Source organism: Hevea brasiliensis, chromosome 13 (genome assembly GCF_030052815.1).
Source record: "Hevea brasiliensis isolate MT/VB/25A 57/8 chromosome 13, ASM3005281v1, whole genome shotgun sequence".
NCBI classification, from domain to species: Eukaryota; Viridiplantae; Streptophyta; class Magnoliopsida; order Malpighiales; family Euphorbiaceae; genus Hevea; species Hevea brasiliensis.
In genome coordinates, this window is record NC_079505.1 from 24,722,584 (window position 1) to 24,746,053 (window position 23,470).

A 23,470-nucleotide genomic window follows, 5' to 3' on the forward strand; every position below is an offset into this window, starting at 1 on the left:
TATAATCCAATTAAATGTGTGTTAGCATTACAACCGTAAACATTAACTTAGACACCTAAAACAAAATGACATTTTCTGTGAAATGCATTGTTCTCTTCTTCCTTATGGGGCTGAGCTTCCAAGTTCCCTCCACTGATGCTGCTCCAACTGGTGGTGGGAATGAGACAGATCATCATGCTTTGCTAGAATTCAAGGCAAAGATTGTTTATGACCCCCAAAACACGACGACTTCATGGAATGATTCTACCCATTTCTGTAATTGGGAAGGTGTCATATGTGGTCGCAGACACAAAAGAGTCACCACACTAGATCTTCATTCTAAAGGCTTGGTGGGTAACTTGTCTCCTTATATCGGAAACATGAGTTTCCTTAGGGCTATCACACTACAAAACAATAGCCTTCAAGGTGAAATCCCTTCAGAACTAGGTCGTTTGTTCAGGCTGCAACTTCTAGATCTTAGCAACAACTCATTTGAAGGGAAAATTCCATCCAACTTGTCCAAATGCTTGAACATGAGTTTTCTTGGATTAGCTTACAACAAGCTGGTTGGAAAAATTCCAGTAGAGCTTGCAGCTTTGTCCAAGCTTAAACTAATTGTAATTCATGCTAATTATTTGAGCGGGGGCATACCACCATTTTTGGGAAACTTTAGCTCGCTTGAAACTTTGTCAGCTCGCGGAAATTTCTTGAGTGGAAATATTCCACATTCTTTGGGTCAACTCAAGTACTTGTCATCTATTGGGCTTGGAAGCAATAACCTCTCAGGTATTGTCCCACAAGCCATTTATAATATATCCTCCATCACAATATTATCTGTATCAAATAATTCTCTCCATGGAAGTCTTCCATCAAATATTGGCCTCCTCCTACCTCATCTTCAGGTATTACAAATGTCAAGAAACCATTTTAGTGGATCCATTCCAGGATCATTATCCAATGCCACCAAACTCCAACGAATTCTTTTACAGCAAAACAAATTCAATGGGAAAGTAAATGTTGATTTTGGAGGATTACAACAACTTTACAGGTTATTTTTGAGTCGTAACAATCTTGGAAACAAGGGAGGTAATGATTTGGATTTTATCACTTCTTTACTGAATTGTACCAATTTGAAAGATGTGGATATGTCCTACAATCAGTTTAAGGGAGTATTACCAAATTTTGTGGGCAATCTATCTTCATCCCTTGAATGGCTATCAATGCACTTCAATCAAATAGGTGGAAGCCTCCCTCGGTGGTTATCAATGCTTGTTAGCTTACAATATGTGAATATAGCATATAACCAAATTATGGGTACCATTCCCATTGAATTAGGTAAGCTTTCAAGACTAGTAGATCTTATACTCAATGATAATAGATTATATGGACCAATTCCTTCATCTTTAGGAAACATATCATCATTGGGTGAAATTCGATTATTTCGCAATAATTTACAAGGCAACATTCCCTCTAGCCTTGGAAATTGCCCAAAATTATTATTTATGTCTCTTTCTCAGAACAATCTTAGCGGCTCCATACCTAAACAGCTTTTTCCTTTCCAGTCCATGCTAGTTTCCTTAGCACTAGATCAGAACCACTTAGATGGATCCCTCCCATCAGAAATTGGAAATTTATTCAATTTGAAGGAATTGCATGTTGCTAAAAACATGTTGTCTGGCAATATTCCAAATGACCTTGGTCGGTGCAATAGCCTTGAGTTGCTTTACATGGGCAATAACAACTTACAAGGAAACATGCCTCCATCTTTGGCCTCTTTAAAAGGTCTAAGAATTTTTGATTTGTCTCACAACAATTTTTCTGGTGAGATTCCAGAATACCTAGAGAAATTTGCATTGGAATATGTTGATTTATCTTTCAACAATTTTGATGGTGATGTTCCCGTCAAAGGAGTTTTCGCAAATGCTAGTGCAATATCAATTGTAGGAAACAATAGGCTTTGTGGGGGTATACCAGAGCTACAATTGCCAAGATGCCCTGTTGAAGCATCAAAAAGAAGCAGATTGCGAACTATCAAAATAGTTGTGATCATCATCTCTTGTGCTTTGGGCATTATCATGCTATCAATTGCCATGTATTACAAATCCAAGAAGAAGAAAAGAGACCAATCTCCCACTTCCTTAGAAATAAATTCATTTCAGAGGATTTCATATGAAATGATTCTTAAGGCAACTGACGGGTTCTCTTCAGCAAATTTGATTGGCGTGGGTTGTTTTGGATCTGTCTATAAAGCTACTTTTGAGGAGGATGGAGCAATTGCTGTAGTGAAAGTACTCAACCTTCAACAACGAGGCGCTGCAAACACTTTTATAGCTGAATGCAAAGCCTTGAGAAATGTACGTCATCGAAATCTTGTCAAGTTAATGTCGTCTTGCTCCAGTATTGATTTCAAAGGAAATGATTTTAGGGCACTTGTTTATGACTACATGCCCAATGGGAATTTAAAGAAGAAGTTACATACAGACTTAGAAAGATGTGTTGACCTAATTGATGAACAACCAAGTCTAAGTCTTTTGCAGAGATTGAGCATTGCTATAGATGTTGGGAATGGGCTAGATTATCTTCATCACCATTGTCACCAGCCAATTGTTCATTGTGATCTAAAGCCAAGCAATATTCTTCTTGACAATGATATGGTAGCTTATATTGGAGATTTTGGACTAGCAAAGTTTCTTCCTCACCTAACAAATCCAACCCAAAGCAGCTCATTTGGAGTTAGAGGAACAATAGGTTATGCAGCTCCAGGTAGTTGAGATCCTTTCGTATTGTGTGCGCTTTCTCATCTATACTTTACATTTTCTATTTATTGTCAAAAACTATAAATCTTTTTCTTTTTTTTTTTTTTTTTCATTTTGCAGAGTACGGATTAGGAAGTGAGGTATCAACAAGTGGAGATGTTTATAGTTATGGAATCCTATTATTAGAGATGGTGACAGGAAAAGAACCCACTGATGATATTTTTGTAGAAGGTCTTAACCTTCACAACTTTGCAAAGATGGCATTGCCCAACCAAGTGTTGGAGATTGTAGACCCAACACTTTTACAAGAAGATGAAGGATTAAAAAACAATCACAGTCCAAAACAAGCAATAAATGATAGCAAAGTTGAATGCCTAATTTGCATGATCAATGTCGGGGTAGCATGTTCCATGGAGTCTCCTCAAGATAGAATGGACATAAGCGATGCAATCAAAGATTTATATTTAGTCAGAAACAATTATATGGAAGCTAGAATAGAGCCACCTTTGTATTGTAGTAAGTAATTCAACTTTATTTTGAAATTCTAATGTTTGTTTTGGAAAATGTTTAAGAAAAATCATTATTTACAGTTGATGATATACATTTTTTATTTTGCAGCAGCTGCATGAAATTCAATGTCTCTTTAAGGGTGGCCGCAGTTTTACCAAGGAAGTGGAAGGAGAAAGTTGTGACGTCAAATTATAAGTGCAAGGGTTGTGTTTTTGTAGGCCATAATTATATGTTCTTTATGTTTGGGCATATGGTTTTGTTGGTATGCTCAGTTTGAAAAAAAAAAAAAAAAATGAAAGTGTGTACTATGACAATGTAAATTATATGTTTGATGTATAAATAATGGGAGATTCATACTCCTCACTAAGAGATTATTAGGTGCAACCAGTACACATGCATCATCTCTCACAATCATAAAGGACCCATTCTCTATATTATAAGGAGAGCTCACTTTTTATAAGAGATGGAATACCACTTTTATATGCACTAAGAGAATTCTATAATCTTCCCTCTTAATTCTAATCTTTTGCAAAAATCATTTGTCAAAATCAGAATTCGTTGAAATATCACTCAAATTAAATACATTTACTCTCTTTCATTTTGTCTAAATCATCCGAATGAAACATTTTTCTATTTAATTAAAAAAATAAAAATTAATTAAAAACAAATGAATCTGTTTGGGTTTTCAATCCCTAAACGAGATCATATATTGATGCAATGTATAGTGTAATAAAGGATCGACATATTATCAAATTAGAACCAATTGTAAAAAAAAAAATTTGATAAAATTTGGATGTGTAATATACATTTTTATTGAGATAATAATAATAAAAAAATTATTATTAAATTTAAAATTTTAAACGGATTTTTTTTAACATATAAAACACGTTATTAAGTTAATTAAATTTTTATTGATAATAAAACAATTAAAATTACAAAAGGACAAAAGAAAATTATAATCAATGTTGTATGAATAAATTTAGATTTGGAAACCCTGTTGAGCCAAAGTTTGTGAAGAAAATTTATATGGGTTAATTTGTGTTTTTTTTTTTTTTTTGCCATGCTCCTATATGATTGGTGTTACGATCAATATGTGTGTCAAAAATTCACATAATATTTTAAAAAATATATATTATTTTAATTTACATTTTTTTATCTTATTTTATTTATAAATTAATTATAATTTAATACAAAATATTAATAATGTAATTTCAATTTAAAAAATTATGAAAAAAAAATTAAATATTATGTTTTAATAAAAATAAAAATAAATACTCATGAGTTAATGATAGATTCTAAATGGATGAGGGAGAAATTTGTAAACTAAGGACAACATTAATTTATATATTTACAAGGAGACCTATAATTATGAAATTAAATATGAATCATGAAAATTCTTAACAAGTTAATTTATTAAAGTTTTTCTATATAAATATAAATTATTAAAAAAATCAATTATTTATTATTTTTAGCTTGATTAATATCAAATTTTCAGTTTTGGTGAAAATTGCTTTTCACTAAGGTAGAGTTAGCATTTAGGAAGGAGGAAAAAGCACCCTATAAAGGAAGTAAAGGGAAAAAAAAAGCCATTTAGAACAAGAAATTTTAAAATATAATTATTGTATATACAACAGTTTCATTATGATAATTAATTATGATGGATTTTATGTGAATCCCATCATATAATTAAAGATCAAAATATATCTATTATGCATACACTGTTTCACAGAATAAATTTTCCATTTTGGGGGAGGAGAACAAAAGAAATCAATGAAAAGAAAAAGGAAATCTAAGGGTGTGTTTGATAACACCACATGTCGTTAGATTTTAGTTTTTGGAAAACAAACTGTTGAGAGTTTTTATTGTTTGTTTCTTATAAACTGTTTTTAGTTTTATAAAGTAACCATGAATGCAGCAACCATTTACAGCCTTAAAAATCTATGCCAAAACAAGAGTCTGCTTTGAAGTCATTTTATCAAATGCCTTGACAGCATAATCATAACATTCTGTTATTCTCAAAATGAAGCCTACAAAATCAAAATAGGAAATTTGTTCTCACGATAGAATGCATTCTATCCAACATTTAATTATATATATGAAAAAACTTTCCACTATCAATATTCAAATCTATTAAAAAGACCTAGCCACTTGACCTAAATCCAACAGTAAGACATTTGTAAGAAATTGAAGGGAATTTTGTTGTGATATTTTGTTTTAATCTCTGGTAAATAAGAGAGTGATTCTTCTTTCCATAAAGAACTGCATTAGATGAAGTAAAAAAACAAAAAAAATAAAAAAAATAAAGAGACAGAGAAAGAAAGAGAGATATCCTAAAAGAAATTATAGCTTAAATATGGTGAAGATGTTAGATTTATAAAATTTGGCATGAGACAATAAATAGAAGAGAAAGAAATAGAGCAACTAAAGGTCAAAAGTTGGAAGAGAATAGAGAAAACTAAGTAAAAAAAAAAAAAATGATATGGATGAAATCCACTTTTTGTGGTTTCTAGTCTAAGCGTTTTTAGTTTTAAAATCAGGAAACAAAGAAAAACTGAAAACACAATAAACAACCGAAAACATTTTTAATTTTTCTAAATGAAGAAAAAAATAAAAAGAAACCAACATTATCAAGCGTGACCTAAATTTATACATTTAAGGCTTATTGGACAAACAAAAAAAAAACCTAACGTTATTGCTAATTGACATTTATAGTCAAACATTCTAATTTTGAACCACCCATCCCAACCTTTAATATTAGAAGCAATTGTAGCCAAAACCTCAAAATTAATTTGGGAGATTTTGAATTTTGTCCACTATTTTAAGAAAGGGGGAAAAAATAGTTTATAGTCAATTCATCTTGTTGTGGATAACAAAATGAACCATAAGATTTTGAGTTTTGGATACAATTACCCTCAAAATTAAATGTTGGGATACATGATCCAAAATTAAAACGTTTTTAGTATAATTGCCAATTAGTGAAAACGTTTGGCCTTTTATGTCTGATTAGCCTACATTTAGTTAATAGTAAAGATAATGGTTATTATATAATTAAACTTTAGTTTTGAAAATTTTTTATTTTTCTTATACCTAACATATATTTTAAATAATCATTAGTGGGTGTATTAATGATTATTTATTCAATAGCGAAATATTATAAAAAAAAAAAATAATTTGACTTCTAATTTTATTTTACTTATTTAATTTGGAAAAAATATTTATTTTAATTCAATCATTCAAAATCATATATTTTTAATTTTCATATCTTATATTAAATATTTTTAAGAATTAAAAATACATGCTTAAATATTTTACAAAATAATTAGTAATTTCTATTTTAAATTAATAAATAATAACATTTACATTTATTTACATATTATTTTCCAGTTAATTCTAAACATATCTCATAGACTTCTTAAATCTTAACATTATCAAAGTGTTAGGCTTAAATAAAATAATTACAAATTATAAAATTATAAAATATACATGCAACATATGTATTTCAAAAATTAATAAAAAATAAAATGAAACTCCTCTAAACTTTTTTGCTTCACCTTAGTAGAAAATAAATTGTAAAATATCATTCCCCCATCCCATTGCCATTCCTAGTCAAACCCAAAAGTTCATCTTCTCTTATCAAATTGTTTTTCGTTTACGATAAGCTGTGGATTCATCAGGTATAAAAAGAGCAATGCATAAGCATTACTTTTTTTAGTATGGAAGGCAAGATTCACCAAAGAACAGCAAGGATTGAAGTAAACGCTCCTATTTTCAGAACAACAATAACACTTAATCACGGTGTTTTGAAGATACAATAGAACTTAGGGAACTATGTGGTTTGAAGCAAGTAAAACTACTAATTAAGGCAAAAAAATAAATAAACAGCAGCTGCTGCTAGAAGTCAGAAAATGACTTTAATCAATCTGCAGCATTTTCCAGATAGACATACTTTATGGGGATATATTACCTTAGAAATGAACCTGGTCAGAAAGTTGAGCCATTAAAGCCAAAGAAAGAGCGCTGCATAAAATAAAATAAAAAATAAAGATCAATGGAGTAAAATTAAATAATAACTAGTGTATTAAAAAGCTAAAGGCCTTTTTTTTTTTTAAATTGAGAATTTCTCTTCATTGGACAGCAAGACAAAAAAAGTCAACTTTCAGGTATAAATAGAGCCACAGAAACTCAAAAAAGGACCATGATGCTTAAATACGAACCATAATACAGTAGCACAGTTCAATTGCACTTATTATTGATTTCATTAGTCACTAAACTTCAACTTATAACGGCAAATTTAATTTGTTTCAGTAGGGTCAATATTGCTGGGTTATGATAGGATTTCAAAATATTTTTTATATGACAACCAAGTAAAATTTTTTTAATTTGCTTCTGCTACTAAAATGAGGCTGTAGGACTTTCTTATCTAACATATAAAAAATTGCCTAGTCTCTACAAAAATGATAATAGTGACCTTATTGAAATGAAATTGAAGTTGAGTAATTATTTGTAGCACAAATTTCATCCATTTTCATCCATAGTCACTGAACCATTTACCAAATCTAATTAGTCACTATATTTCAATTGGCCGAATACATATTTTGCCTCTTGAACTTTACACAAAAAGCCTAGTGGCATCTTAACACATGAATTTTTATTTTAGCATTATCAAACACATTGCTTGAAGCTTAAGAGTGTGAAACACATGCGTGCTGACATGTAAAAAACAGCTGATGCGGAAAAGGGTAATTTACAAATGGTCTATCTCAGTCTTGTTCATCTCTCCCCTCTCTCTCTCTCTCTCTCTCTCTCTCTCTCTCATGGCTTCTATCGCAGAATCTTGTCTAATTTTCAAGCTCAAATTCTCCACTCCTACTCTTATCTTCTCCATCTTCTTCAATTCCCTCATCCCTTTCACCGACTCAGATACCCTAAGAAGCCTAAATCCCAAATCCAGACCCTTACTCAATCTCTAGCTAAGCAATTCCTTCAATTCCATTATTGTTGCCTTTCAGTTTTACCAAAACACAAAACAAAATTATTAAGATCCAAAAACTAAATCAACAAATTCACAAACCAATTTAGCAAATCCAAAAATCAATCCTCATTCACAAATCAATTCAACAAATTCACAAACCAATTTGGCAAATCCACAAATCAATCCACATTCACAAATCAACTCAACAAATTCACTAACCAATTTGAAATTTTCCACAACAAATCAAAAGTTAAAAACCAACCAGAGCATAGCAACAATGGCAGCAGTCAGAGCAACAATGGGAGGCATCAAAGTGCGACAGCAGAGCAACAACCAGTGGGAGGTTGACTAATGCAGAATAAGAAGATGATATTCCTAATACAATTTAGGAATTATATTCCATGTAAAATTAGGAAATTTAAAGAGATTTTATTATTTAAGAATTTTATTATTATTAGGTCTGTTATTTCTTAATTTATCTTATTTAGTATTCCTAATTAGAGTTGAATTAGGATTTCTATTCCCAATTAGCAAGCTTTATAAAAGAGAGCTAATTTTTTATTATTTAACAGTTTTAGACTAATTATTATTGAAATTAATAAAATTATTGAGAATTTATTCTCTTCCAAGGATTGGTCCTTGATTTCTCTTAGTTCTTTATTCTACATCAATTTTGGTATTAGAGCTCAAAATCGACCCCAAATTTTCCAGCTTTCGCAAACTTTTAAAATCTTTCAATCTGTGTTCTAGCCTCCTTCCAAATTTCCTTGTTTTCCATGTTAAAAAAAAAAAACTCACTCAACCTTCCAAATCTTTTCTATTTTTTTACTCTAAAAAAAAACTAGAAAATAGAACTCACGAAACATATAACGCTGCGCCACATCAGCAGAAAGTACCACATCATTGTCACATTAGCCATCAGCACCACATCATCACTGCCAGATCAGCAAAAAAAATTTTGACCTGGCTAATTTTGACGTCCTGATTCCATTTTTAATGTCTGTTTTCAGCAAAAAACAACTCCGAGTGACTGAAATTTGCATCGTTTTAGCGAGGTATGATTTTATGATTAGAATTCAATGTCGTGGGCTGAAAATAAAGGTTCTAAGGAGCAATTAGATGAATTATGGGAAACAATTCAAAGAATATAAGCTGAAATTGATGACTATTATGAACAGTTTGATGAAATATCTTATTTGATAGATTTATATGGTGGTCCTAACTATATTTCTTGTGGTTTATTTGATGAGTATCAAGATATATAAATAATCTTATAATATAAAGAGAAAGCACTTGAAGAATATAAGAATGAGTATCATGTTCAAGATATACAAATAATCTTACAATTTAGGGAGAAAGCACTTGAAGAATATAAGAATGAGTATCATGTTCAACACACTCGTCAACAAGGTAAGGTAAAAAAGAACTTGAAGAATTTGAAACATGGAAAGAAGCACATTTGTGACAATTGAGGGAATAGTTGGATACAATAAAAACTATTGAAAATATAAACGCAATAAGTATTGAAAAGGCAAGGCAACAACAAGAAGGACAACAACAGAAGCTTGAAGATGAAATTGAAAAGGAGCAATTTGAAGAACTTAAGTTTTAAGAGTCTGAAATTGAAAAATTGAAAGTTTTGATTGTTGAACCTTCACCTATTAAAGAGCTTATTCCAAAGCATGAAGTTGATCAAGCTATGGAAACTCTGATTAAAATTGAAGAAAATCAACTTGTGGAGCCAATAAAAGAATTTGAAAATTAGAATCTTATTCCTAAGGACTTTTCAATTATTGTTTTTATTGATTTTATCTGTCCCGATGTTTCTAGGAATACAAAAGAGAGCGCAAATTTCTTCGAGTCATTCTTGTTGCTACCATCCAAGAAGATTGTACTATGTATTTTCCTCATTTGGTTCTTGATCCTTCAACACTTAAAGACTCAATGATGAGTTTTTTTTTCCAACTAGGGGAGAATAATCCAAAATAAGAAGATGATATTCTTAATACAATTTAGGAATTATATTCTATGTAAAATTAGGAAATTTAAAGAGTTTTTATTATTTAGAAATTTTATTATTATTAGGTCCGTTATTTCCTAATTTATCTTACTTAGTATTTCTAATTAGAGTTGAATTAGAGTTTCTATTTCTAATTAATTAGGATTGTAAGCTCTATAAAAGAGCTAATTTTTTGTTATTCGGCAATTTAGACTATGATTATTATTGAGATTAATAAAATTATTAAAAATTAGTTCTCTTCCAAGGATTGATCATTGATTTCTCTTAGTTCTTTATTCTTCTTTATTCGTTCCACAAAATTGACACAATAATCACTCCCATCTTATAATCAAAACCAAGCACGTACGACATACCTAGAATCTTCCTCCATGTGTTTGCTTTAAGATTGCTAGTTTGTGTGTCAAAAAACATATCAGACAAGTAAAGATACTAGCCAAGCCTCACCTCCTTGCAATCATCACTAATAGGGTCATACCCAAATCCCAATGCCCAAGCACCCCAAGTAGATTTTCCCTTGTGCTGGAACTTAAAGGGCAAAAAGGGTAAAAGGGGGACCTTTCTGATTAATGGGGTTAGCAAAGCAACCAACAATATTGCATAACAACCCATTACAAGAGTCCACCAATTGGATATTGTGATTGGCATAACAGGAACCCTTCAAAGGATTATCAAGTTCAATGGTGGTGTCAAACGACTCCAAGCTTGCCAAGTAGAGGTGGCTTAGATGGAAGTCTGTGAAAATTAGATTGAGACTAGAATAGGTGTCAATAGATTTTTCGAAATGGGTTTTCATGAAATAAGCATCATCGATTTAAGTACACCATGACTAGGATATACACCGGAGGCATAGGAGGTCAATGACAAGAAGTCAGCTTAAATTTCAATTTTGATTTTCAACGACACTCGGTCTAGCATTGTTGAGGAGAGTTTTGACGCTATGGGCAATGGTTGTATTTTGGGATTGTATTTACAAAATTAGCCACTATCTACTAGCACTAAGATAGACAATCAGGGGTAAATTAGTCTTCATGAAAGATATTTGGGCCATCAAATTAAAAAAAAAAGAAAAATGCCACATAAGCTTTTCTTTAAGAGTCACTCTCTAGCTCAAGTGTGAAGTCATGTGCATTGCTAACCAGGAAAATTTGTGCATGTTATGCCAATAATAAAAGTTAAGGTGCCTAATAGATCATAATAAAAGGTCATGGTGCCATCAAGCTTTCTGTGTAAAATTCATGGGGCAAAATATGTATTCAGCCAATTTCACTTTATCTCATAAAATCACTACTTTGATTTCTTTAATGATAAATCACTAATACCAGAAAATTTAAATAAATTCATATTGAAAGTATGGCATAATAATCATATTGCGTAATAATCATATTCAACTTCTTTAGCACTTTTTTTTACGTTTATAACACATTAGTTTTTATAACACATTAGTTTTTTCTCCCTTTCTCCTTCAACTCTCTCTATGGGTAAAACAAATTAAACAAAAAAATAAAAGGAATAACCTATAATTTTGTCCCTTGAACATTACTTTTTTTTTTATATATAAATTACTCCAAAATGAAATTGTTTGCTATTGAATATATGTGATATTTGTTCAGATGAAATAAAGATCCAATTTCACCTATTGGCACTATGTTATGGATGCTTTCGTTGGGCAGAATTATCATCGACGTGGGACCAGCATGATCAGTGGCAAAAGAGCTTAATGTGACAGTATGATTTCGGGAATCAAATATTATCTTTTAATTTAGAGTCGATGATTCTGGAAGAGTAATTTTAGGGATTAGTTTCTTTATGATATTTTCTAAATAATTGTATTCCTATTTAGTTAGAAATTTCTTCTTTTATGGATTCCTTTTGTTGTGTGAGCCTTGCTATAAAAAGGCAGAATTTTATTGAATAAAACCATCAAAAATTATCTCTGAAATTTCAGTGAGGTTTAAGTCGCTCTCACTTTCAACGAGTCTTGAGGTTCGGGCTCCCTCCGATGAGTCCACAGTCTGTCATCATAGGTTCTACAAGAGGGAAGAATCTCAACAAGGGTAGGGCTACAAGTTCTGAAGGAGATTTTATAGTTCATAGACCCGTGACGCGATCCTTAACTCATGAACATAACAACTTGGTATCAGAGCCAAACGTCATAGGGGATTCCAATGATTTACAAGCTATCCGTGAATCACAAGAGCAGAATGCAGCCAGAGTGACACAAGTAGAGGAACAACTCCAGGAATTAACTCGACAGCTACGGGAATTCATGAGTAACATCAACTGCAGCCATGGAAAAGGATCGGAATCAGGGATAGGCAGCATCAACTCTCGACTGAATGGTTCTTCAAGATTTGATGATAGATCCAAATCTCAACAGGGTGGGGGCACGGTTCCGAGATATGCCAAACTAGATTTTCCAATGTTTGATGGTTCAGATGACCTGCTCAGTTGGTTACATCGTTGCGACCAATTTTTTTTTAATAAGAAAACTCCTGAAACTAAGAAGGTTAGTCTTGCCACATTTCATATGACAAGAGAGGCACAATTATGGTTTTATAGGCTAGAGAAAGAAGAACCAGGGTTGGTTTGGGAATCTTTTAAAGAGTTTTGCAACTTGTGATTTGGGCCACCATTGAGAGGAAACTCCTCAAAGAACTAGTTAATTTGAAGTAGACAGGGACGATTGAAGAGTACCAAAAACAATTTCAGAGTTTGCTAGCTCGTGCCAACTCGGTTCGAATTGATCAGCAGGTGGATCTTTTCACTGCAGGATTGTCAGAAAGCATTCGAGTGGATGTTGATGCAAAAACCCTCCAATTTGGTAACTGCCATGAGTCTTGCTCGTGCCTTTGAAAAGAAACACCAATTGATAAGGGTTGGTACAGTCCGGTGTACTCCTTGGATCACTCCAAAGACTTCAGTTGTAATTCCTACTTCATCCGGATACAAGGCAACATTAGGTTCAGCAGTGACAGCCCCTAGCACAAGTAGTGTTTCTACATCATTCATTAAAAAATTATCTCGAGCTGAAATGACAGATCGCAGGTCGAAGGGGCTATGTTACAATTGCGACAAGCCATATACCTTTGGCTATCAATGTAAGAAACTATTTTGGCTAGAGCTAAAAGATGATGGGGGGGTTGAATGAGGTGTTAGGGGACAAAACCATAGAGGAACCAGCCATTTCTTTGCATGCTATCACGGGTCTTCAACATTCAAGAACTATGCAATTGCTAGCTGACATCAAGGGCTGCCCAATTACGGTGCTGGTTGATTCTGGAAGTACCCACAACTTCATCAGCAAAATTGCAGCTCAACGACTTGGCCTACCCCTGAACTCACAGCATGGATTGCAGGTGGCAGTGGCAAATGGTCAGAAAATACCAAGTTTGGGGACTTGCAGTGAGACTTTGCAAGTATTAAGTGAAACTTTTTGTTACCAAACCCCTGCAAGTATATTCTCGTTATACCCATGGTCCTAAATCCAAGTCACTAGTAATTGAGTGGCTGAATTAGTCAGCAATAGTTGTTCTCTTTCTGTTTTGATTCTGTTTCAACATTCCTGCATTGTAGGAGGGTATTCCTCCATTTTCCTATTTTCTTGTTGTTAGTGGGAGGTTATTCCTCCATATAGAAGTAGTGCTCCTTGTATGTAGGGAGTAGTTATTTCTGCACTTGTATATATTCAGCTTATCTGATGGAATAAAACAATTAAAAACCCAATTTAAGTCTTCTTGATCGAGGTTTTAGGCTCCCTTTACTTAGTCGACTTTTTCTTGTCTTCCACCATAGGTTGCTCAAGGAAACACCTAACCCAAACACCCAAACACCAACCCCTCCTACTACCCATCGACCCATAACTAGATCCGTTAGCGGGACCATAACAGTTTGGTATCGAGCCTGCGATTATGGGAGATTACATTCAAGACCGGTGGCTAAGCTCTTTAACTTGTTATTAGCCGAGCAATAATCCAACAAGGAATCGCACGCCAAATTCGATGCTCTAACTCGGGAATGGGAATCCACTAAAAGGATTTCAAACCAGCAGACTGGAAGTCGGCAAGCTTACGGAGAGATAAGGGAATTTGAAAAATCAAGGAAGCTCGTTTGTACGAAATTCACAAAACTGGATTTTCCTCGCTATGATGGGAAAGATGACCCTTTGGGATGGCTAAACCATTGCAAACACTTCTTTCGGCACCAACAAACTCGGAAGAAGAGATGGTCGATTTAGCTTCATACCATCTCGAAGGAATTGCCCAACTTTGGTACATGCGATTCTTTGGATGACATTCGAATCTCTCTTGGGCTGAGTTTTCTCACCAATGTAACCTCCGTTTTGGGCCTCCAATCCGCAGCAACAAACTTGGTGAATTAGCTAAAAAGCAAACGGGTGCATCGCAGATTATCAGAATCAGTTTGAGGCTCTTGTGTCTCGGGCTGGAACTCTCACTCAACAACAGAAGGTCCAATTATACCTCAGTGGTTTACAAGACTCCATTGCGGTTGAAGTGGAGCTTCACCATCCCACCGACTTGGTTAATGTTATGAGCATTTCTCGGCTGTATGAACGCAAACTGTTTCCACGTTCTTCACCGCGAGGATACTCGTCGCAATTCCACCTGACAACCGCGCCAATCGGATAGTGAGGCGGCTGTCCCCTGATGAAATGGAGGAGAGGCGGAAGAAAGGACTCTGTTTTAATTGTGATGAGCAGTTTGTTCGAGGCCATCAATGTAAGAAATTGTTCTGGATTGATTTGGAAGAAACGGAAGATGTAGAGAATTTCACAGCTGATCCAGAAATTTCTTTGAATGCCATTACTGGGATTCGAAATCCCCAGTCCATGAGGTTGATAGGCAGTTGGATGCTTGGGCAAGTCTTGATCCTCATCGACTCCGGCAGCACTCACAGTTTTGTTTCTGCAGCAAAAGTTGAGGAACTGAATGCTGTGGTAAACAAACAGAATGGTTTAAAGGTACACGTTGCCAATGGCGAGCAACTTACTAGCCCAGGTATTTGTAAGGGAATTTCGGTCCTTCTGAAGTCTAATTCTTTCATGGTTGATTTGTTTCTTTTATCCTTAACCAATTTCGATATGGTTTTGGGGGTTAATTGGCTTCGAACCTTGGGACCCATTCTGTGGGATTTCACCGTTATGAGCATGAGCTTTTATCAACAGGGCCACTTAGTGACATTGCAGGGTATTACTTCTTCAAGCTCTTCCCACGGTTCAGATCTGAACAACATGCAGATTTCATCTGACCCAGACATCCAACTCCAGAAATTATTGGCGGAATTTGCTTCTTTATTCAATGCTCCTACTGGGCTGCCCCCTAGCAGATCTTGTGATCATCGTATTCCCCTAATTCCCGGAGCTGGTCCTGTGGTAGTTCGACCATACCGTTACCCTCATGGTAAGAAGGACGAAATTGAAAAGCAATGTGCTGCAATGTTACAGCAGGGTATAATCCGTCCCAGCCGTTCCCCATTCTCGTCACCGGTGATTCTGGTTCCCAAAGCTGATGGTTCCTGGCGCCTTTGTGTTGATTACAGAGAATTAAACGCCAAAACCATCAAAGACAAATTCCCTATTCCGGTTATTGACGAATTATTGGAGGAATTGGGTGGAGCTAAGTTCTTCTCAAAGTTAGATCTGCTTTCGGGTTACTTTCAGGTGGGGATGCATCCTGCTGATATAGAGAAAACTGCCTTCCGCACTCACCACGGACACTTTGAATTCCTGGTGATGCCGTTTGGATTATCCAACGCTCCCTCAACTTTTCAGGCCCTAATGAACGAGGTATTCCAACTTTACTTACGAAAATTTGTACTCATCTTTTTTGACGATATTTTGGTTTTCAGTCAATCCTGGGCAGAACACATCCACCATTTGCGGCTGGTTTTCCAATTGCTGTTACAGAACCAGTTGGTCCTCAAACGGTCGAAGTGTGTCTTCGGTCAATCTCAGATTTCCTATTTGGGTCATATTATTTCTTCCCAAGGAGTGCAGGTGGATCAGTCCAAAGTTGCTGCTGTATTAGAATGGCCAAAGCCCAACACCATTCGTGGGTTACGTGGATTCCTAGGGCTCACAGGTTATTATCGCAAGTTTGTGCAGAATTACGGCATCATTGTCGCCCCCCTCACTGCTATGCTGCGTAAAAACAACTTCCACTGGACTGATCACGCTATCGATGCATTCCAGAAGTTAAAGGCAGCCTTGACATCTACTCCAATCCTGCTTCTACCGAATTTTGATCTAACTTTTGTTATAGAATGTGACGCTTCTGGTACAGGGATTGGAGCAGTCTTGTTACAACACAACCGGCCAGTCGCATATTTCAGCCGTTCCTTGGCAGCTCGTCATCAAAATCTTCCGGCTTACGAGCGAGAATTGATTGGCTTAGTGAAGGCACTAAAGCATTGGCATTCCTATCTGTGGGGACGTGAATTTATTGTTCGGACAGATCATTATAGATTGAAATATCTGCTTGAGCAGCGCCATCTCTCAGCAACTCAACAACATTGGATTAGCAAGCTCCTGGGTTTTTCTTTTACTGTTGAATACAGGGCTGGCAAATCTAATGTGGTGGCGGACGCTCTTTCTCGACGGAATGCCGATGATTCAATCCTTATGGCTGTTTCCATGCCTCAACTCAGTTTGTTTGATGAAATTCGGAAGGAACATAGTGATTCACCAGCAATTCAGCAACAAATCTCTGCAATTACCAATGGAACAGTCGCTTCAAAATGGGTTTTTCGGGATGGGTTACTCTTCTACAATAACAGAGTTTACCTGCCTCCCAATTCCCCATCAATTCAGCTGGTTGTTAGTGCTCTTCACAACCAAAGTCATGAAGGTTACCAGAAGACATTATACAGAATCACTAGAGATTTCTATTGGCAGGGGATGAAAAATTTCGTAAGGGATTTTGTGCGTTCTTGTGATGTATGTCAGCGGCATAAAACTGACACACTACAACCGGCGGGAATCCTTCAACCTTTGCCCGTTCCCACTCAAATTTGGGCTGATATCTCCATTGACTTCATAGAAGGCATTCCCACTTCACGCGGAAAGAATGTTTTAATGGTTGTCGTTGATCGGTTCTCAAAGTACGGACATTTTTTGGCTCTCACTCACCCGTACACCGCTGTAAGTGTTGCTCGCACCTTCTTTGACAACATTTTTAAATTACATGGGTTGCCAGAAACTATGGTCAGTGACAGGGATGTGACTTTCACAAGTTCTTTTTGGAAAGAACTATTCCGTTTATGTGGGACCAAGCTGTGTTTCAGTTCCTCTTACCATCCACAATCTGACGGACAGACAGAGGTTGTGAACCGTACTGTTGAAATGTATCTCCGCTGTTTCACTAGTTCATCGCCATCAAAGTGGATTGATTGGTTGTCTTGGGCTGAATACTGCTACAACACCAGCTACCATACCTCACTTAAATCCACACCTTTTGAGACTGTTTATGGTCGACCACCTCCTCGACTATTATCTTACTTGCATGGCAGTTCTTCAATTGAAGCGGTTGATACTGTTCTGCGCCAACGGGATGACATGCTGCACCTACTTCGCCAAAATCTGTTACAAGCCCAAAATAAGATGAAAGCCACTTATGATCAGTCCCACCGCTCGCTGGAATTTAAAGTTGGTGACATGGTCCTGCTGCGTTTAAAAGCGTATAGACAACAGTCAGTTGCAAAAAGAATTAGTCACAAGCTGTCCGCTGAGTTTTACGGACCCTTCGGTTACGGAATGCATTGGCACCATGGCCTATAAACTAGACCTTCCAGTGAGTCCAAGATCCACTTTTCCATGTTTCCTATCTCAAGCCCTATCATGCGGTCACTGTCACTCCAACATTACCACCTACCATTCTTTTGGAGGATCCTGTCCATCCTTTACGGATCATCGTATCAAAGGAGGAATTCGGAGGTTTTAATTCATTGAGTCATTCTTCACCAAGATGCTTCGTGTGAAAGGGTCCGACATATAAGACAAGTTTCGGACTTCAAGCTTGCGGACAAGCTTCCATTGGGGCGGAAGTAATGTTACCAAACCCACAAGTATATTCTCGTTATACCCATGGTCCTAAATCCAAGTCACGATGAATTGAGTGGCTGAATTAGTCGACAATAGTTGTTCTCTTTCTGTTTTGATTCTGTTTCAACATTCCTGCATTGTAGGAGGGTATTCCTCCATTTTCCTATTTTCTTGTTGTTAGTGGGAGGTTATTCCTCCATATAGAAGTAGTGCTCCTTGTATGTAGGGAGTAGTTATTTCTGCACTTGTATATATTCAGCAAATCTGATGGAATAAAACAGACTGTTAAAAACCCAATTTAAGTCTTCTTGACTGAGGTTTTAGGCTCCCTTTAACGAGTCTGACTTTTTCTTGTCTTCCACCATAGGTCGCTCAAGGAAACACCCTAACCCAAACACCCAAACACCAACCCCTCCTACTACCCATCGACCCATAACTAGATCCGTTAGCCGGGACCATAACACTTTTCCTCTTGAATTATATGTAATACCGTTGGATGGATTTGATGTTGTACTAGGTGTACGATAGCTGATGACGTTGGGCCCAATATGGTGGAACTCTGCAACTCTTACTATGAATTTTGAATTGGGGGATAAACAAGTTACTCTACAAGGACTTCAACCTGACCATAATCCTAAAGTTCATCTATTGAATGGGAATGGAGAATCAAAAACTAGCTTGGAGGGTATACTGGAGCAGTTTACAGACTTGTTTCGTGATCCTACAATGCTGCCTCCAATTAGATCTTGTGGCCATCGAATATTCTTGCTTCCTGATTCGGCACCTGTGGTGGTCAGACCCGCACCTACAGAAGGAAGAGATCGAAAAACAATGTGAGGAAATGCTTTATCAAGGAATCATTCGCCCTAGTCATTCTCCTTTTTCCTCTCTAGTATTGCTTATTAAAAAAAAAAAAAAGAGGGATCATGGCACTTTTGTGTAGACTACCGCGAGCTTAATGCCAAGACAATTAAGGATAAGTTTCCGATTCCAGTAGTCGATGAATTACTTGATGAACTCCATGGGGCTCGATGCTTCACAAAATTGGATTTAAAATCTGGTTTACCACCAAGTTCGTATGGCTGCGGAGGATGTGGAGAAAATGGCGTTTCGAACACACCATGGTCACTTCGAATTTCTAGTCATGCTTTTTGGCCTGACAAATGCCCCATCAACTTTTCAGGCATTGATGAATGAGGTATTTCCAACCTACCTTCGAAAATTTGTTCTTTTTTCTTTGACGATATCTTGATCTATAGCAGGACATGGGATGAACATCTACAACATATAAATACGGTGTTTCAATTGCTTCGTTCTCATCATTTGTTTCTTAAAAGATCTAAATGTTTTTTCGGGGAGACTCAAATGGCCTATCTTGGTCACGTAATCAATGCCGCCAGTGTTTCGGTTGATGCTACAAAAATTTCAGCCAATCACTGAATGGCCTCAACCAAATTCGGTCAAGGCTCTACGTGGTTTTTTGAGACTGGCAGGTTACTATCGAAAGTTTATCAGAGATTACAGTCACTTGGCAAGACCCTTGACTAGCTTATTAAGAAAAGGTAGTTTCCAATGGAGTGAAGAAGCAGCCGCGTCCTTTGTTGCACTAAAACAGGCACTAGCACAAGCACCTGTACTTCAGCTTCCTAACTTTCATGCCGAGTTCTTAGTAGAGTGTAATGCATCTCGAGTAGGTATTAGGGCAGTTCTTCAACAAGATGGTCACCCCTCTTGGTTTTTTCAGTTGAAAATTAGCTAACAGACATCACAAGCTGGCCGCCTATGAAAGAGAACTCATTGGGTTAGCCAAGCCAGTGCAACACTGGCGCCCATATCTGTGGGGAAGGGCATTTCTTATCAAAACATATCATTATAGCCTGAAATACTTGCTGGAGCAACAGCTAACTACTTCACCTCAACAACATTGGCTTAGCAAATTGTTGGGCTTTGACTTTCGAGTGGAGCACAAGGCAGGTCAGCTCAATAAAGCGGCGGATGCTCTCTCTTGCCGAGATGAAGAGACAGGCAATTTGTTTGCGATTTCGCAACCAATGGTGTTGTTGCTGGATGATATTCGGAGTGAAATCAAGAACACTGATTCTCTTTGTCAATTGCGGCGTCAAGTGGAAGATGGGGAATTAGGAGCGGCTTGGTCCATCTCCAATGGACTTATTCTTTATTGTCATTGTATTTATCTTCAGTCTACTTCCCCTTTGATTCATACTATCATTGCAGGGGTACATAATAGTACACATGAAGGGATACAAAAAACTTTGCATCGAGTTCGCAGTGAGTTTTATTGGAGAGGCATGAAGGCTAATATTCGTGACTTTATTGAGTCTTGCTTAGTTTGTCAGCAACAAAAGACTTCAAATTTACATCCGGCGGGTTTGTTGCAACCTCTAGCTCTTCCATCACAAATATGGTCTGATATTTCGATGGATTTTGTGGAAGGGTTACCTAAGGTGAAAGGCAAGTCAGTCTCGTTTGTTGTGGTTGATCGGTTCTCTAAATATGCTCACTTTATTCCCCTTTCACATCCTTACACTGCTGTAACTATCGCACATGCATTCTTTTCCAATGCTTTTCGTTTACATGGGTTACCAGAGTCCATTGTTAGTGATCGTGACGTGGTATTCACTAGTAACTTTTGGAGAGAATTATTTCGGTTAAGTGGAACCAAGCTGAACTTTTCTTCTGCTTGCCATCCTCAGTCAGATGGTCAAACGGAGGTTGTCAATCGTACAATTGATATGTATTTGAGATGTTTTGTGGGTGACAAACCAACAAGCTAGGTCGATTGGCTCTCCTGGGCTGAATACTGTTACAATACCTCCTTCCATTCAACTCTACAAACCACACCTTTTCAGGTGGTGTATGGACAGGAACTGCCCAAGCTGCTATCCTATGATTCAGGTTCTTCCCGAGGTTGATAAGGCTTTAGTTGATCGTGATTCAGTTCTCAAGGACATACGCTTACGTCTCCAACAAGCACAAGTCCGAATGAAAGAGTACTATGATAAGGGCCATCGTGAGTTACAATTTCAGCCAAGTGATTGGGTATGGCTGCGCCTCCTTCCTTATAGGCGTCTCTCAATTACCAATACTCAACACACTAAGCTATCTCCCAAGTTTTATGGACCTTATAAAGTCCTGCGTCGAATTGGTGAAGTTGTTTATCAACTGGAGCTTCCTTCCTCTAGTCGACTTCATGATGTTTTTCACATTTCGCTGCTTAAACCATTCAAGGGAACTCCTCCTACAGTGGTTCCTAGCCTTTCACCTGTCGTTGATGGTCGTGCTGCTCCAATTCTAGCAGTGGTTCTTCGTGCAAGACTGAATCGGGGTACTTGGGAATTACTTGTTCAATGGAAAGACTTGCCACTTTCTAAAGCCACTTGGGAGAGTCTTGATCAATTCCAAAATGCTTATCCTACTTTTGAGCTTGAGGACAAGCTCTTTCCTCAGGAGGGGAGTGATGTTATGGATGCTTTCGTTGGGCAGAATTATCATCGACGTGGGACCAGCAGGATCAGTGGCAAAAGAGCTTAATGTGACAATATGATTTCAGGAATCAAATATTGTCTTTTAATTTAGAGTCAATGATTCTGGAAGAGTAATTTTAGGGATTAATTTCTTTATGATATTTTCTAAATAATTGTATTCCTATTTAGTTAGGAATTTCTGCTTTTATGGATTCCTTTTGCTGTGTGAGCCTTGCTATAAAAAGGCAGAATTTTATTGAATAAAACCATCGAAAATTATCTCTGAAATTTCATTGAGATAAGGCTCTCTCACTTTCAACGATTCTTGAGGTTCGGGCTCCCTTCGATGAGTCCATAGCCTGTCATCATAGGTTCTACAAGAGGGAAGAATCGCAACAAGGGTAGAGCTACAAGTTCTAAAGGAGATTTTATAGTTCATAGACCCATGACGAGATCCTTAACTCGTGAACATAACACACTAACTCAAAACATCTTTTCCAACCAATTTTACTCAACAAAACGCTTTGCCCCATTATCTTAGCAATTACAATCAATGTCACAAGCCACATCACTCCAAATTGTTGCATCACCATCTTTAAAATCATCCAAAAAATTCTTAAATTTCTCGAGTCCCCCAATCATGGATTGATACAAGAGTGTCATCTGTCAAATATATATACATGCCGCTACTTGTCATACTAGCAATTTTTTTTTAACCACAAAGCTCAATATAGCAACATTAAAAAAGTTCCCCTTCATTTCCATAATTATTGGTAGAATAGCAAATTTGCGATAACATTGAATCACTTATCCATTTTATTTGCTTAATTCTACATTAACATCCTCCAAGATCTCTCAATCCCATGAACATCTCCAATAATCGTCTTATTAAATCCCATCTTTCACTATTTTACATATATATTTCTCTCCATAAATGAAAAGGTAAACATTATCACTCAAAATTTCATGCATGGAAGGAGCTTCCATAATAGAAGCTTACAAAGTAAAGTGGCTTACACTAAAGAATACAACTAAGTCCATAGAAATTTTCACAAAAACTTCCAAGCTGTATGGGAATAGAATTCATTCCATAGTACAAAATTATAATGTCGAAAGCATTGTAGCTAGTGCCATTCATATGAATGCAGTAAAATTAATTATATAGATTGTTATGGAAAGTCAATCACTATGTTATGGAAAGTCAATCACTATATTATTTCTCTGTATATTTTGTATTCTGTATTCCTATTTAGGATTGCTTATTTAGGATTTCTTCCTAATTAGTAGAACACAATTATAGGAATCAATTGTATATATATACCCATGTACAGATTAATTGAAATCAATGAGAATCATCTCTTTCTACATGGTATCAGAGCAGGTCATCAATCTAGGGTGACTATTTGTTCTCACTACCGAGAGACCTTGGCTGCCGACCGTTTCAACCCCGATCAACATCGCGGCGTCGTCTCAACCCTCTCATTCCACCACGATCCAGTATAACCATTAAAGGACTTCTGAGGTTTGGCTCTCAGATCCTATTTTGGTATTTGCTTGATTTGTGATTTTGGGTTATTTTGCTGCTATAAGCACTTTGGATTAGCGTTTCGGTTAGTTTTATTTGTCTCAACAAATGGCAGACAATAAGAATGTTATTTCTGATGTGATTCCGGTGATGACTAAAATCACGGA

General features: G+C 36.2%; 2 protein-coding genes across 6 annotated transcripts in view; one reads left to right on the top strand and one right to left on the bottom strand.

Moving 5' to 3' along the window:
• On the top strand, positions 1-3,614 carry LOC110667766 (putative receptor-like protein kinase At3g47110). 2 transcript variants are annotated; one of them, XM_021828729.2, is made up of 3 exons: positions 1-2,742; positions 2,856-3,251; positions 3,357-3,614. In XM_021828729.2, the coding sequence occupies exons 1-3, from the start codon at positions 66-68 to the stop codon at positions 3,362-3,364; spliced, it is 3,081 nt and encodes a 1,026-aa protein (XP_021684421.2). In that variant the 5' UTR covers positions 1-65; the 3' UTR covers positions 3,365-3,614. The 2 variants fall into 2 exon arrangements, with proteins under 2 accessions (XP_021684421.2, XP_021684419.2); XM_021828727.2 differs by having other exon boundaries at positions 2-2,742; positions 3,354-3,614.
• Positions 2,091-23,470, bottom strand: part of LOC110667767 (uncharacterized) — a 26,659-nt gene continuing 5,279 nt past the window's right edge. The window contains exons 3-4 of one of the 4 annotated variants that reach the window (XM_058131953.1): positions 7,210-7,262; positions 2,091-2,678 (exon numbers count right to left, since the gene is read on the bottom strand). In XM_058131953.1, coding sequence (XP_057987936.1) covers positions 7,227-7,262 — 36 coding nt within the window. In that variant the 3' untranslated portion in view covers positions 2,091-2,678; positions 7,210-7,226. The other 3 variants (XM_021828731.2, XM_021828732.2, XM_021828730.2) reach the window with 3 other exon arrangements.